The following is a 15,671-nucleotide window of genomic DNA, read 5'->3' as shown; positions in this document are numbered from 1 at the left end:
GTGCGCCCCCCCCCAACACCCCAGTATAATAAACATTGGTGGCGCAGTGCGCCCCTTCCCAATATAATAAACATTGGTGGCGCAGTGCGCCCCCCCTCAATATAATAAACATTGGTGGCGCAGTGGGCAGTGCCAATGAGGGTTAAAAAAATAATTAACTCACCTCCTCCAATTGATCGTCTTCTGTTCTTTCTTCATGACCTGTCAAAGGACCTGGGGTGACATTACTGTGCTCATCACATGATCCATCACCATGGTAATGGGTCATGTGATGAGCTCAGTGACGTCACCACAGGTCCTGAAGAAAACAGGAGACCGGCAGCTATGCGATCAACTGGAGGAGGTGAGTTAATTTTTTTAAATTATTTTTTAACCCTCACTGGCACTTCCCACTGTGCCACCAATGTTTCTTATACTGGGGTGTTGGGGGGGGGGGGGGGGGGGGCGCACTGTGCCACCAACGTTTCTTATACAAATACAGGAGGCGGGTGCCGGAATCAAATAGCCGACACCCGACCTCTGTGACAGGGAGCTGCGATCAGCGGCAGTTAACCCCTCAGGTACCACACCTGAAGGGTTAACTCAACTGCAGCTGATCGCAGCTCCCTGTCACAGAGGTCGGGTGCCGGCTATTTGATTCCGGCACCCGCCTCCTGTATTTGTATTTCAGGTCAGTTATCTTCATTGGTGGCGCAGTGGCCACAGCCCCTCCCCTCCTCCTCCTGTCTCTTCTTATTGGCAGCGGCGGGGGCAGCAGGCAGGTCAGGCACAGGGGAGGAGGAACGAATCAGGTCAGACAGGGGAGGGCTAGATGGAGGGGGCGCCCTGAGGGAGAACACAAGTTCAGCCTCGCCTGCCGCATATTACATTGCGAGCTGTCGGCCGCCCAGCGCCCCTGTTACTATGGCGCCCCCTGTGCGGCCGCACAGCCCGCACACCCCAAAGGCCGGCCCTGTATGTACTTCATCAGGAAGGGGGAAGACTAGAGCATAATATAGATTCTGAAAAGGGTACGTATGTAATACATGTTAAACTTTGACTCTCATGACATGCATACTTCAGAGACCTTTGGCAGTGATTGTGGTGTCATAACCTCGGCCTACTGGAGGGTAAACTAATACTCTTGTGAGCCAGGCTGTTTCTGCCTTGGAGGTCCACTTTGTTATTATAAACACAGTATATATAATGTACATCCCAAGTTTTGTATTGGCAGTATACACTATAGAATCTTCCTTTAAAGTGAGAACATATATTATTGTCTTCACTAAATGGAATACAGTGAATAGGTATTACATATATAGTTTTATATACATTATTGATATTTAGGTGTTGAAATTATTGTGGATTGTATTTAAATAACCCAAAAAGTAGTTTTAAAGGGAATCTGTCACCGGGATTTTGTGTATAGAGCTGAGGACATGGGTTGCTAGATGGCCGCTAGCACGTCCGCAATATCCAGTCCCCATAGCTCTGTGTGCTTTTATTGTGTAAAAAAAAACGATTTGATACATATGCAAATGAACCTGAGATGAGTCCTGTCCCTTACTCATCTCACGTACAGGACACATCTCAGGTTAATTTGCATATGTATCAAATCGGTTATTTTACACAATTAAAGCACACAGAGCTATGGGGACTGGGTATTGCGGATGTGCTAGCGACCATCTAGCAACCCATGTCCTCAGCTCTATACACAAAATCCCGGTGACAGGTTCCCTTTAAGCATACCACTCATGATCCACCATGATCAGCGTGTATATTCAATATTCTAGTCTACAATTTTAAAAAAGAAATAGTAACTGGTAGTAATTTCATTCACTTGAATACTCAGGCTGCACACTCCAAAAAAAAATCAGATTTAATTATCTGAAATGAACCTACATATTAGACTGTTAGTAGCTGTAAGACAGGAGGAAACAAGGCAAGCTTAATGACATGAAGTATTTAATCACAATTTATATAATTATATATGTATATATATATAAATAAATATTACATTCTTCCAGTCTACAATACATTTTATGTATTTCATGTTATCATTCCCATCTATGTTAGCTGACGTCGGCTCTGATTACTTATCTACTTTTCCATCGTATGTTCTATAACGCTGGGGTGTCCCCAATTGTATCAGATAATAACATGTTAATCCTGTGAACCGGAGGGGGTGGCTCTCTTGCTGGTGTCCAACTGCAGGCTCTCAGTATACCTTGATATCCTCTAGTACAATGGGGATTGTAGCTTTGCAAGACTTTAAAGTTCTCCAAGCCCAGATTACAGAATTTGAGAATGGCAGATAAAGACTTCTCTTTTTCAAAATGGTGGACATTCTGTGTAATGTTTTCAGAAAGCCCATGGCTTGTGCTGTAGTATAGTTTGACTTTGACATTCTGGTAACTAATACAGACCAGATACATCCCACTGGATATTAAGATCATTATAAAGATGTTTGACAATTCATGTGCTACAACTGATAATAGTTATATTTTAGCACCGGCAGACAAGTACCCTTTCTGTCGTAAACATAAGCAAATGGATACTAAATTAGATCAATGCATTGTATATCAAGAGTATAACCTGCTTCTATTGTGTTGTAAACATGGTGTAAGATTTTGTGTTTAGGAGTACAAATATAGCATTTCACAGATATCTCAAGTGTCCTCTGATATTAAATAATTGTATTTCTACTAAGTTAACATTCTCAAAATACTGGCTTATAGTCATTGCTGTCAATGTTGAAAATAAGATTACACTCAGTAGATATGAATGCATAAGCTAGTGAAACATACAGATATAGAACGGTCTGAGGCCTCATGCACAAGACCATATTGTGGAACCATGTGGTGCACATCCTTACTGCAGTGCAAAGAGGATTCTAAGAGTCTGTTCAAACTGAATTGCCATGTGCATGAGCTCTTAACCATCAAAGATAAAAATCATATACATTTTCCAGAAAAAGCAAGTTTGCCTGTCTATGCCCATTTTCAAATGAGTCAAGGTCAAAAGGAACATAATAATGCAAACATACAGATGCATTTCCAGCAGCGTCTGAGACAAGTTTCCCTTGGGGCAAATGTCACACACAAGCTCAATAATATACGGAAGGAGGAAATAATCAAAAAAATTTTTTTTCTCTAAAACCAAATCTGTTAACAGAACACATCAGAGGAACTAAGCCTTGAGTTGATGTTTAACGTGCCACATGAACATTACAATTTGTACAAATTTTTATCAGAATTTCGCAATGTAATATTTAACAAAGTAAAATGGATGACAAGATCTTCATATATGGGCTAAATCCACTCCAGTTAGAAGCCATAAGTTGGTCTATTGAGTGAACTTAATGTTTATGGGGAAGACCTTTATGAAAATCTAAATGTGCAGTGGAATTGATTAATAATTACTATGCAATGTACATTTCTGAAAATTTTGTCAATGCAAAATTGTGTCTTTTCCCATTCCCTAAACACTGTACATATCTACAGAAAATGGAACAAGCAGTATACTTTTTTCCTGGATTTCTGAAAATATCATTTTACTTGCCATCTTGTAGTTACAATTTCTTAGAAATATAAATTTTTTTTGCTAAGTTTTAATTTTTTTATAAACCATTTTTGGTATGTCCACTTTGTGATTTCCATTTTATTCTCTCAAGAGTCTTACTGTCCATATGACATTCATTTGCAGAATTGTTCAGGTCTTAAAATCCATACACCTAGTCCTATAGTGCAGTTTCTTAAAAAAAACTACACTCATTTTGGCTTCTAGTTTGTAATACTAAGTTTTTTTTTCTATAATCTTCTCATTATAATATTACATATAAAACCAAAGGCATCAAAATATGTTGTATTTCTTTCCCTTTCCCCGTGTTATATTTTATCTTTGAGCTTCTGCATATAGTTTCTTAAGTCCTTAGATTCTCCTAAGTCCATATCTTGACATACCCACTTAATATCATCTTCATTGGCTGTCAACAATGAGTTGACTGTTGGGCAACTGTCATCAGCTGGGATAGTGGTGAATGTAGTGAATTTTACCCGCTTTCTTTTTGAAGTCGGGGAATGTAAAGGATCATTTTTCTTGTTTTTTGTTGCTTTTTCTGTTTCGTCTGTTAGCCGATGAGTTTGGCTCTGCAGGTTCTTCTGGGAGTTACCATTAAATAGATGATGACTCTCTTCTAAGGTAATCCCTCTGTCTATTATAGTAGTATGTTCTTCTTGCTGTGGTGATATATCTGGTGTGCTCTCTAACAACTCGGTTTCATTACCAAGCCATACCCAGTCATGGGAGTGAGCCATATTAGCTTGGCCTTCTATTGGCAGCTGTTTGTGCCTGTATTTTAGGGCAAATGTTGCGCAGTTGATTAAGAAGACTAAAATGGCAAGACAGAAAACACCAAGCAAAGCATACATTCCTATCTCAAGATCACTCAGTCCTCTTGGTGCATTTATGAGGTCATTATCTTCCATCTCCCCATTACTTTTTGGTAAATCCACCTGTCCTGGGAAATTGGTGAAATCTATTGGGATATTTTGCAGAGGACTGTCTTCAGACAGTTTATTGCCATCCATCTTGCCATTTATCACAGATCTAGCAGTGGTGCTTCCTTTTCTTATAGCACTTTTATCACGTTCCAGAAGAGAACCATCATATCTCCCATCATTACCATACTGATCAGGGTCTGCTACTTTCTGCCGACGGTCACTTGTGTGGTTTTCTATTTCTTCCACATCATATTCAGTCCCACCTGGAGAAATGGCATCATTTTGCCCAAACTTCACTTTTATATAACCATTTCCCACAGCAAGAATGCTTTTTCTCTTAGATTTTTGACAAGCCTCGCTGATCATAAAGTCTATTTTTACTAAAGGACCTTGTCCTTCACCTTCTGCTTTTACAATTGGCCACTTAACTGGACTGCTTTGGTGAGTGGAGATAATGGATTCATCCAATGACGTTGCAGATATTGTAAACTCTTTGGGATCATAGATATCAAGAGGTGTCACTAAGCCATCACTGAACTGTATCCAGACACTGACTACTGCTTCCTGAAGAAAAAAACAAAACAAGTGTTAAATTATTAGGTAACCTACATTGTTAATATATAAACATATATTGAAATAAGCAACAAAGTTAAACTTTAAAGGTGGCTTCAGCTGGCTGTAACCTGGACGTATTTTACCAGTTCCGAAATATGGATGCTAAAATCTAGCTGTTTGAACCCAGCCTTAATCCTGGAATTACACAAAAACAATCTAGTCTTATAATACAAAGAAAGCAATGTGTGCTCTTGCCTGTACTCCCTGTGCTGTGGCTCTTTTCATAAACTGTACAGCCTGTACTCTGTACACTGGGAAATCCGTGCTTTAGGGGGGATATCTTTATAAAAAATTCTAAATGCATTAATAAAGTATATTACAAAAATTATTATTAGGGCATTTAGGACATTTTAGCAAAAAGTTCTATAAAAGTTGAGTTACTCTTTAAATATACAAGCAGCCTTGGTGTTGAAGGTCATGGGGGAAACAGTCTTGTAGTTATGTAGTTATTCAGTTAAACTTCTAACCAAAGAAATTGATCATTAATCTACAAAATGTTTTTTTACTTTTTTGAATTTTATCTGTTGAGGTATGGCATTACACATTGTAGATCTCGAGCTATAACACACATACAACTGGCTAAATCTGAGCTCTTTGCATGAACTTATATCAAACTCCATACACCTACAAACTCATAATACACAGCAAAAAACTATATTTAAACTTTAATAAGCCAAGACATATGAGCACAATGACTTGTCTCGTATATTTTATGGTGCTAAATTTTGTTCTTGGGATACAGAATGTAAGAAGAGCACACTTAAATCTACAGAAAATTAAAAACAATAAAATATTTTCTGGTAAGCAGGCTCTGCACTGTAAGAACAGAGCTCAAGGTGACTGCAGTTTGTGAGTTATTAGGCCGCTAGATATTGTTGTGTGTAAGGATGTACATAAAGCATGTCCTCTTAATTTCCAATGTAGCCAGTAATAGGGTTCTGCCCTCAGTAATTCTAGGAAAAACTTGGCCACTTATATTCCAAATAAACTCGTCCAAACCCTATTTTCCAATGAACATTTTTTCTTTTTTCTTTTCCAAAAAACTTTCATGTGCCATCTACTGCTGGCTATGTATATACATTTCATCTTTGTAGCTTGACTAAAACTTGATTTTACTCAGTCAAAGCTGGCATATGAGCCCTCTTGGTTCCTCTAATGAGTTGGCTAATTTGCATATCAACCAGTTAGGGTGACTTCACAATCAGCAGATTTTATGGTAGAAAATTCTGCTACTGAAAATCAGTTCCATTCACCTTAAAGGACCTTGCAGAAATCCAAATGCTTGCTGCCACATTCAAATGAATAGAACTGATTTTCAGTTGTGGAATTTTCTGCCATGAAATCTGCTGCGTGTGAAAATACCCTTACATAACTTCAGGGGCGGACACTGGCAGCAGAGGGCCCCTGTGCAAAGAATGTGCCTGGGCCCCCCCAACCACACATATAGAAATAAACATAGGCCATAGGTAAAGATTAATACAATGAGGTGTGGCAGCAGAAGGGACCCCAATTTGTCATCTTCCCCCAATCCTACAGGGAGAGGAAGGGGTGATCAGTCGCATCAAAGATAGGGGAAATCCTTCAGATACTGTGGTGCGTATTAATGTCCTCTTATTGCTCCTACATAGTAATTTTTGCCCCTTTGTGCCAGCACACAGTAGTAATATCCACATTGTGCCCCCTCCACAGTAGCTATGGACAGATATGTACTCCCTCACAGTAGTTATGCCAGATATCTGCCCCCTCACAGTAATTATGCCCAGATATGCGCCCCTCACAGTAGTTATGCCCAGATACGTGCCCACCACAGTAGTTATGGCAGATTATTTGCCCATCACAGTAGTTATGCTAGATTATGCAGGGCTCCAGATGGCGACCAAAATGGTCGCCAATGCGACTTAGAATTTGCAAATGGCGACAAGACTTTTTTGTCTTGTTGCCATTTGCGACTAGACCCACCGCCGCAGCTCTGCAGTTGAATACAGCGGCGGGGCACGGGAGCTGATATTTCTCTGCCCCGCCGCCGATGTTCTTCTCAGCAGCGCAGTGGAGAAGGAGTCTCTCCCTCCCCCCTGTGCTGCCGCTACCGCCAATGAGAAAAGAGATGGGAGGAGGAGGGGAGGGGCTGTGGCCACTGCACCACCAATGAAGATAACTGATCTGTTAATACAAATACAGGAGGCGGGTGCCGGAATCAAATAGCCGGCACCCGACCTCTATGACAGGGAGCTGCGATCAGCGGCAGTTAACCCCTCAGGTGCGGTACCTGAGGGGTTAACGGCCACCGATCGCAGCTCCCTGTCATAGAGGTTGGATGTCGGCTATTTGATTCCGGCACCCGCCTCCTGTATTTGTATTAACAGGTCAGTTATCTTCATTGGTGGCGCAGTGCGCCCCCCACCCCCAACACCCCAGTATAATAAACATTGGTGGCGCAGTGCGCCCTCCCCCCCTCCAACACCCCAGTATAATAAACATTGGTGGCGCAGTGCGCCCTCCCCCCCCAACACCCCAGTATAATAAACATTGGTGGCGCAGTGCCAATGAGGGTTAAAAAAATAATGTGCCCCTCATAGTAGTTATGGCCAGATATGTGCCCCCTCACAGTAGTTATGGCCAGATATGTGCCTCCTTTACAGTAGCTATGCCCAGATATTGTCCCCCCCTTTACAGTAGTTATGTCCAGATATGTGCCCCTCACAGTAGTTATGTCCAGATATGTGCCCCCCTCACAGTAGTTATGGCCAGATATGTGCCTCCTCACAGTAGTTATGCCAGATTATGTGCCCCTTCACAGTAGCTATGCCCAGATATTATCCCCCCTCACAGTAGTTATGTCCAGAAATGTGCCCCTTACAGTAGTTATATCCAGAAATGTGCCCCTTACAGTAGTTATGTCCAGATATGTGCCCCCCTCACAGTAGTTATGTCCAGATATGTGCCCCCTCACAGTAGTTATGTCCAGATATGTGCCTTTTTTACAGTAGCTATGCCCAGATATTGTCCCCCCTTTACAGTAGTTATGGCCAGATATGCACCCCCTCACATTAGCTATGGCCAGATATGTGCCCCTCACAGTAGTTATTGCCAGACATATGCCTCCTCACACAGACCTATTAAAATGAACAGGTCAGGATTCAGTCTGGATGATATGCATTTACACTGGCGCTGGATGCGCTGAAGTTATGGAGAGGCCGGCGCCTCTTCATAACATCAGCAGAACCACTTCCAGTTTAGGGGTCATTAAGACCGGTGTCTAAAACACCGGTCTTAATAAATGACCGCTGCATGTCTGGGCAACACTTTTAACCCATTTACACGACACGGACCATATGTATTTTATGATCTGCAAATTACAGATGACGCCCATGTGCCATCTGCATTTTTTTGCAGACCTATTAACTAGCCTGCATGTTGCGGACCAGTATAGGACATGTCACATTTTCTATCCTTTGCGGAACAGACATACGGATGCGGAAAGCAAATGACTTCCATGTGCTTTCTGCATCTGTATGTCCGTTCTGCACAAGATGGAAAATGTTACATGTCCTATATTTCTCTACAAAATGCATACTGTGGACCCATTTAATTTAATGGGTTTGCAAAAATATACAGATCGCATATGGACGGCATACATATCTTGCAGATCCGCGGACCGCAAAATACATTGTTAATGTAGCCTCACAGTATGTGGGTAAGGGACAGTCACAGGATGGCCAGAGGGGAACAGGTGGGATGGGTGGGGTAAAAAACAACAACATACCAAGTCAAGTTCAGTGTCTGGCAGAGACAGTGGTCACTGGGGCAGCCTCCGGTCCTTACTCACTTCCTCCTAAGTTGCTGCAGGCCTCACACATTAAGCACCAGAAGCGCTAGGAGAGGACCGCATGTGGGCGGGGGTACCACCAGGGGCGGAGCTACTTACATTACCACATGGAGGCGGAGCTACGACAAAGTGAAGTGACTCAGCACAGACCTGGCTGACGCCAGGGCCGGTACAAGGCAGGGGCCGAAGGAGCGGGTGCCCTGGGCGCTACCATTTGCGGACAGGAGGGGGGCGCAGGTGAAGTGCCAGCAGCAGTGGCGTCGCCAGGGGGGGGCCAGAGGGGGCCACGGCGGCGGCCCCCCCTACATCATGCTGTGCCCCCCCATGTGCCCCCCCAACTAAAATGACCCCCCCCCAAGTGAGCAGCCGCCGCAGGGCACAGGGAGATGAGCGCTTCCATTGCGCTCATCTCCATTGTAAACTGTCTGTGCCAGCGGAGGTGCAGGGGAGGGAGAGGCGTGTCCCTTCCCTTTCCTCTGATAGGCTGCAGGCAGGCACCGAAGTGGAGGAGAGGCCCCGCCCCCTAATTACTCCTGTTTACCTTTCTAAAGCTAAAGGACCTTTGATGATGTCATCACAGGTCCTGTAAGGGAACTGCACAGTGTAAAGTGTAGTTCCCAGGTTAGAACAGTGCATCTGCCAGGACCTGTGATGACATCATCTTCAACATCACAGGTCCTGCAGGATCTAGCAAAGGAACTGCACCAAAAATGGTGTAGTTCCTAGGTTTCAAAGGTACATCTGCCAGGACCTGTGATGACATCATCACAGGTCCTTCAACCCCTAACAGCAAGTATTAAAAGTTCACAAGCAGCTCTGTATTGATCCATACAGACTGGAATGGAGAGGTAAGAGGAGGTCCTCCACTTTTCATCATTTACCCCCCCCCCTCCATGCCCTGTTTTTACTCATTGCTCACTCATGTATACTACTTCAGACAGTTACCACTACCTCATGTACCTCACAGTGACTATAATGCATAACTGACCACATATTTCTATAAACACTGCATCTACAGTATTATACCTTCTATGTGTCACATCAATACACTGCTCTGTATATATATATATATATATATATATACACACACATACATGCACACACACTGCATATATTACACAGTATTATACATGCAATATGTACAGATATATGGTATATACCGCAGTGCACTGATATGTGAGGTATGAGGTATAATAGATGCTGTGTGTACAGATATCAGTACACTTCTGTATATACTATATATGTGAGGTACGAGGTATAATAGATGCAGTGTGTACAGATATATAGTATATACCGCAGTGCACTGATATGTGAGGTATGAGGTATAATAGATGCTGTGTGTACAGATATCAGTACACTTCTGTATATACTATATATGTGAGGTACGAGGTATAATAGATGCAGTGTGTACAGATATATAGTATATACCGCAGTGCACTGATATGTGAGGTATGAGGTATAATAGATGCTGTGTGTACAGATATCAGTACACTTCTGTATATACTATATATGTGAGGTACGAGGTATAATAGATGCAGTGTGTACAGATATATAGTATATACAGCAGTGTACTGATATGTGAGGTACGAGGTGTCAATACACTGCTGTATTTACTATATACCTGTACACACTGCATCTATTATACCTCGTACCTCACATATTACACTACTGTATATACTGTATACACTGCATATATTATACCCCGTACCTCACATATCAGTACACTGCTGTATATACTATATACCTGTACACACTGCATCTATTATACCTCGTACCTCACATATTACACTACTGTATATACTGTATACACTGCATATATTATACCCCGTACCTCACATATCAGTACACTGCTGTATATACTATATACCTGTACACACTGCATCTATTATACCCTGTACCTCACATATCAGAACACTAGGGAATATACTATATACCTGTACACACTGCATCTATTATACCGCGTACCTCACATAACTGTACACTGCTGTATATAATATACATCTGCATCTATTATACCTCTTTTGTGTGCCAGGGCTGTTTTGTAATCCCATTCCGGCCCTGATGGCATAAATTATAAAACGCAGCAGCAAGAATAGTTCATGGAACAAAGGGAGGGGCTATAAAAGGGGAATGGGGGCCCAATTTAGATTCCTGCTATGGGGCCCAGTGATTTTTATGTACGCCCCTGGCTGCAGGCACTAGGCCGGCAGCCTATCAGAGGCCGGCGCAATGACGTCATCGTGCCGCCTGAGCCTTACATTACAGCGTGGGACACAGGAAGAGGCTGCATCGCATCGCTGACACTTAGGTAAGTATAAGTGTTTTTTTTTTTTTTTTTTTTACAATAGTGTTACTGGCACATTGGGGGGGCTTATTACAAAACTGGCACATGATGATGGGGGGGACTTTATACTGGCACATGATGATGGGGGGGAACTTTATAGTGTCTGTGACTTTCAAAGTCCCACAGTCCTTTGTTCTATTGCTTTAAGTATATTCTTGTTTTGAAACAACAAAAGTTGGGACAACGTCTACAGAACTTTGTAGTGTTGAGAGAAGTTAAACTTGATGATCCTCTGTGAAGGGCAACTGATAAAAATAGGCTTCATATACATTGATACTGATTGCATAATATATTTGTAAAAAAATTATGCTTACTAACTGGACCCATCAACAAATATGTCTACCTCCTTAATAATATAAGGTTCATGTGTTGGAGTAGTGTGCAGCATGGCCAACTGTCTGGCATCAAAACTACATGCATTTTCACCACAAATTGGGGTTTTCAGTGCAGTTATTGGCCACATATTTTTTCTAGGTGAAAGAGTAAACTCATCACATGAACACATCAATTCATGGTAAAATGTGTGCGGTTGTCCTGCATAGTCATTGTCCATGTGGTACGTTAACTCAATGTGCCAACCCTTGGTCATTTGCAGATACTAAATAAAGCCATTCATCTTAATGGTCTAAAAGTTCACATAATACTAAGCATCAAACAATCTTTTTTCAATATATCGCTGGTTCCATGGCTATTACAAGATTTCTCATTTATCTCAAGATTTATCTCCAGTCGTCACTATGGACTATTGACATTTAAACATGGTCATGCTCGGATTAATTGATACATTACCCATCCGGTTAGTTTATTAAGAGTCAATATCAGTTCTGGTATAATATGTAATTAAACGAAAATCTCCTTGTCAAAATGATTAATACATTCATAAAGTGATCTAGTCGATATTACATTTTTCAATTAATTATTTTACAATCTCTGGGAAAATGAAAAAGCACAACGAAGAAGAACATTGCAAGCCAATGCGTGTCTAAACACAATGTATGAGGCCAGGTTCTAGTAGCATGCATTGGAAAGCTGTCTATGTTACTAGGCATGTCTTAGGACTAAAAGTATGAAAACTGTGAAGACCTCCACTGACTGCCAAGGTCAGGTTGGTCAAGTGTGCATGTTGTAGTAATTTTATACCATCAAAAGAACCTCTTTCAACACTAGAGATGTCGCGAACATAAAATTTCGAACCGGGCGAACACCCATAGACTTCAATAGACAGGCGAATTTTAAAACCCACAGGGACTCTTTCTGGCCACAATAGTGATAGAAAAGTTGTTTCAAGGGGACTAACACCTGGACTGTGGCATGCCGGAGGGGGATCCATGGCAAAACTCCCATGGAAAATTATGTAGTTGACGCAGAGTGTGGTAAGTTGAATTCACAATGCGATTAATATAACCTGTATTAATTGCATTGCGAATTCAACTTAAAGCTAAGTTCCTAATGGTTGTATTGCTAGAATTGACGAATATAATGAATATAGCACTATATTCTCAATCTTCGTTATATTCTAGCAATACAACCATTAGGAACCCAGCTCTAAGTTGAATTCGCAATGCGATCAATATAACCTGCATTAATGGCATTGCGATTACAACTTAGTCAAATTTGTGACAGCGCAGCTTCAGAATGAATCTAAGATGGATGCTGTCCTTGCCTTTTGATAGGAGGTGGGAGGGTCTGGGAGGGAGGGTATGCTGATTGGCTGGAATGTGTCTGCTGACTGTGAGGTACAGGGTCAAAGTATGCTCAATGATGATGTATAGGGGGCGGACCGAACATCGCATATGTTCGCCCGCCGCGGCGAACAAGCTATGTTCGCCGGGAATTGTTCGCCGGCGGATAGTTCGGGACATCTCTAGTCAACACTTTTATTGGTGGAAAAGCCAAAGTTTCATAAGGGAAATCTACCTTGCCAAAGTAACTATACAGGTAAGAGCGGTAAATGGGTTTTGTCAAATGAACTAATCACTGCCTATGAAACCACTAAAACAAAATAAAATAAAAGCAGGGCATAAACCCTATGAAAACAATAAGGTCGATGTACACCCTCCTAGAAGCAGAGAGGGAAGGGAGGGGATATGTGAATTAACCCCTCACACTCTGCCTCTGCCAATGAATTTACTATATAGAGCATAGAATTCATTCGAAAAGTCTTTTTCATTTTGTTATTTTGTGGCCTTGTGCTAAAAAAAAAAAAAAATACTAAATTTCCTCATCATCCCACACTCAATACCCCATAATGACAAAGTGAAACAGAATGTTAAAAATCTTTGCTAATTTATTGAAGAGGAAGAACTAAAATATTGCATCAACAAAAGTTAGATGAAGCAGCTTCGGGAGAGATTTTGATATTTTCTGCCAATCCTCTCTGTAGGTCCTTTCAAGCTCTGTAGGTTGGATGGGGACTCTCTGTGGATAGCTAAATTCAGTTCTCTGTAGAGATTTTTGATTGGGGTCAAGTCAGGACTTTGGCTGGGCCGCTCAAACACATGATGGTACCCGCACCATGCTTCACTGTATGGATAGTATAGGGCACGTGATGAGCAGTGCCTGGTTTCCTCCAGAGATGACCCTTAGAACTGAGGCCAAAAAGTTCAATTAGAGCACACAATCTTGTTTCTCACAGTTTAAGAGTCTATTTGCACACTCCAGGTGGGCTTTTATGTGTATTTTTTTTTACTGAAAAGAGGCTTCTTTATGGACACTGTAACATAAAGCCCGTTTTGGTGAAGTGCTGCAGTGATTGACATTTCTCCCATATGCACACAGGATATTTGGAGCACAGCCATTAGATTCTTGGTCACCTCTCCTACGAAAACCCTTCTCCCCAATAATTTGTTTGGTGGGATGGCCAGCTCTAGGAAGACTCATGGTTGTTACAAACGTCTAACATTTAAGGACTATGGAGGCCCCTATGCTTGTGGGAACTTTCAGTGCAGCAGATTTTTTTGGACCCTTCTCCAGATCTGTGCCTCCACATAATCCTTTCTCTGAGTTCTACAGGCAGTTCTTTCCTCCTCCTTATTGCTTGGTTTTTGCTCTGGTATGCATTGTCAGCTGTGAGACCTTATATAAAAGGGGGGTGTCTTTCCAAAATTAATTTACCATAGGTCGACTGCAGTTAAGGTGAAGAAATATCTCAAAGATGATCAAAAGAAATGGGAACCCCCCCCCCCCCCACTAAAGTTCAAGTGACATAGCAAAAGGTCTGAATACTTATGTCCATGCAAAATGTCAAAACTTAAGTTTTTACTTTTTAATAAATTAGCAAAAATAAATTTCTAAAATTCTGTTTTCATTTTCTAATTATGGGGTATTAATCACAGAGCATGGGGAGGAAACAAAATGTGAAAAAAGCTAAAGGGTCTGAAGACTTTCACAATGCATTGTATATTGCTAATTAGTGCTGAACTTGTATGGGGGTTGCTGCAAGGTCCATAGGTGTATTCTGCTGTAGTTCATTGTGGAGAGCTAAGGGTGTACTAGAAAACACAAAAAGCATCCGCTAGTGCAGGGGTAGGCAACCTCCGGCACTCCAGCTGTTGTGAAACTACAACTCCCATCATGCATACTTGCTCTGCTCTTCTAAAAACTCACATAGAAATGAATGGAGCATGCTGGCAATTGTAGTTTCACAACAGCTGGAGTGCCGAAGGTTGCTGATCCCTGCGCTAGTGCGTGGAGGACTATTTTTTTAATTTTCATATACTCACTTATAAAGAGCTGACATATTTGGCAGTCCTTTACAGACATTATCATTGTCTGCTGTCCCCATTGGAGCTCACAATCTAAGTTCCATATCAATATGTCTTTAGATTGCGGAAGGAGACCAGAGTACCCAGAGGAAACATGGGGAAAATATACAAACTCCATTCAGATGTAATCAGATTTAAACCTAGTATGCCAGCACGGCAAGGCACCAGTACTAAGTACTAAACCACTGTTAAGCCTATTCTGACTATAAAATAATCAGTATCATGTGTCAGCAGTAGGCATATCAAGAGATTTAAACACACAGGCTAATACTGAACCTGAACAAGTTCATAGTACGCAACCCCTTAGATCTACATCACACAGGGGTAAACCAAAGAGTTGTAGTAAGAGAGGCAGAGACAGCAATAGCCGGGTTGTTTTTCTAGCCAAGGGCCCCTTGGTGTCCTGTTATCTTCACAGAGAGGAAGGATCACTACTAAATAAGCCATCCAGGACATCCCAATCTGATGATCTACAGATCATTAATGTGTCCCAGAGAATACTGAATATTAAATGAAGCTGCTCAGTAAAGAGCTATCTTGTCCCCATTCATAAATTCACCCTTTTTATGTGGGTGAAGACTCTCAATTTATTTGGATGCAAGTCAAATAGAATTTTTTTTTTTGCAAGTCATGATAAATGA

At 41.6% G+C, this 15,671-nt stretch overlaps 1 protein-coding gene across 1 annotated transcript in view; it reads right to left on the bottom strand.

The window, feature by feature from the left end:
• Positions 1 to 2,011: 2,011 nt before the first annotated feature.
• The window catches only part of TMEM132C (transmembrane protein 132C), an 808,013-nt gene continuing 794,353 nt past the window's right edge, over positions 2,012 to 15,671 (bottom strand). Inside the window, exon 9 of the mRNA XM_040416234.1 lies at positions 2,012 to 5,045. Coding sequence (XP_040272168.1) covers positions 3,867 to 5,045 — 1,179 coding nt within the window. The 3' untranslated portion in view covers positions 2,012 to 3,866. The remainder of the gene's footprint in view (positions 5,046 to 15,671) is intronic.

The sequence above is a fragment of the Bufo bufo genome, chromosome 2 (assembly GCF_905171765.1).
Source record: "Bufo bufo chromosome 2, aBufBuf1.1, whole genome shotgun sequence".
NCBI lineage: Eukaryota > Metazoa > Chordata > Amphibia > Anura > Bufonidae > Bufo > Bufo bufo.
Note: the sequence above shows the minus strand (reverse complement) of the source record. Positions and strands in the feature narration are given on the sequence as shown.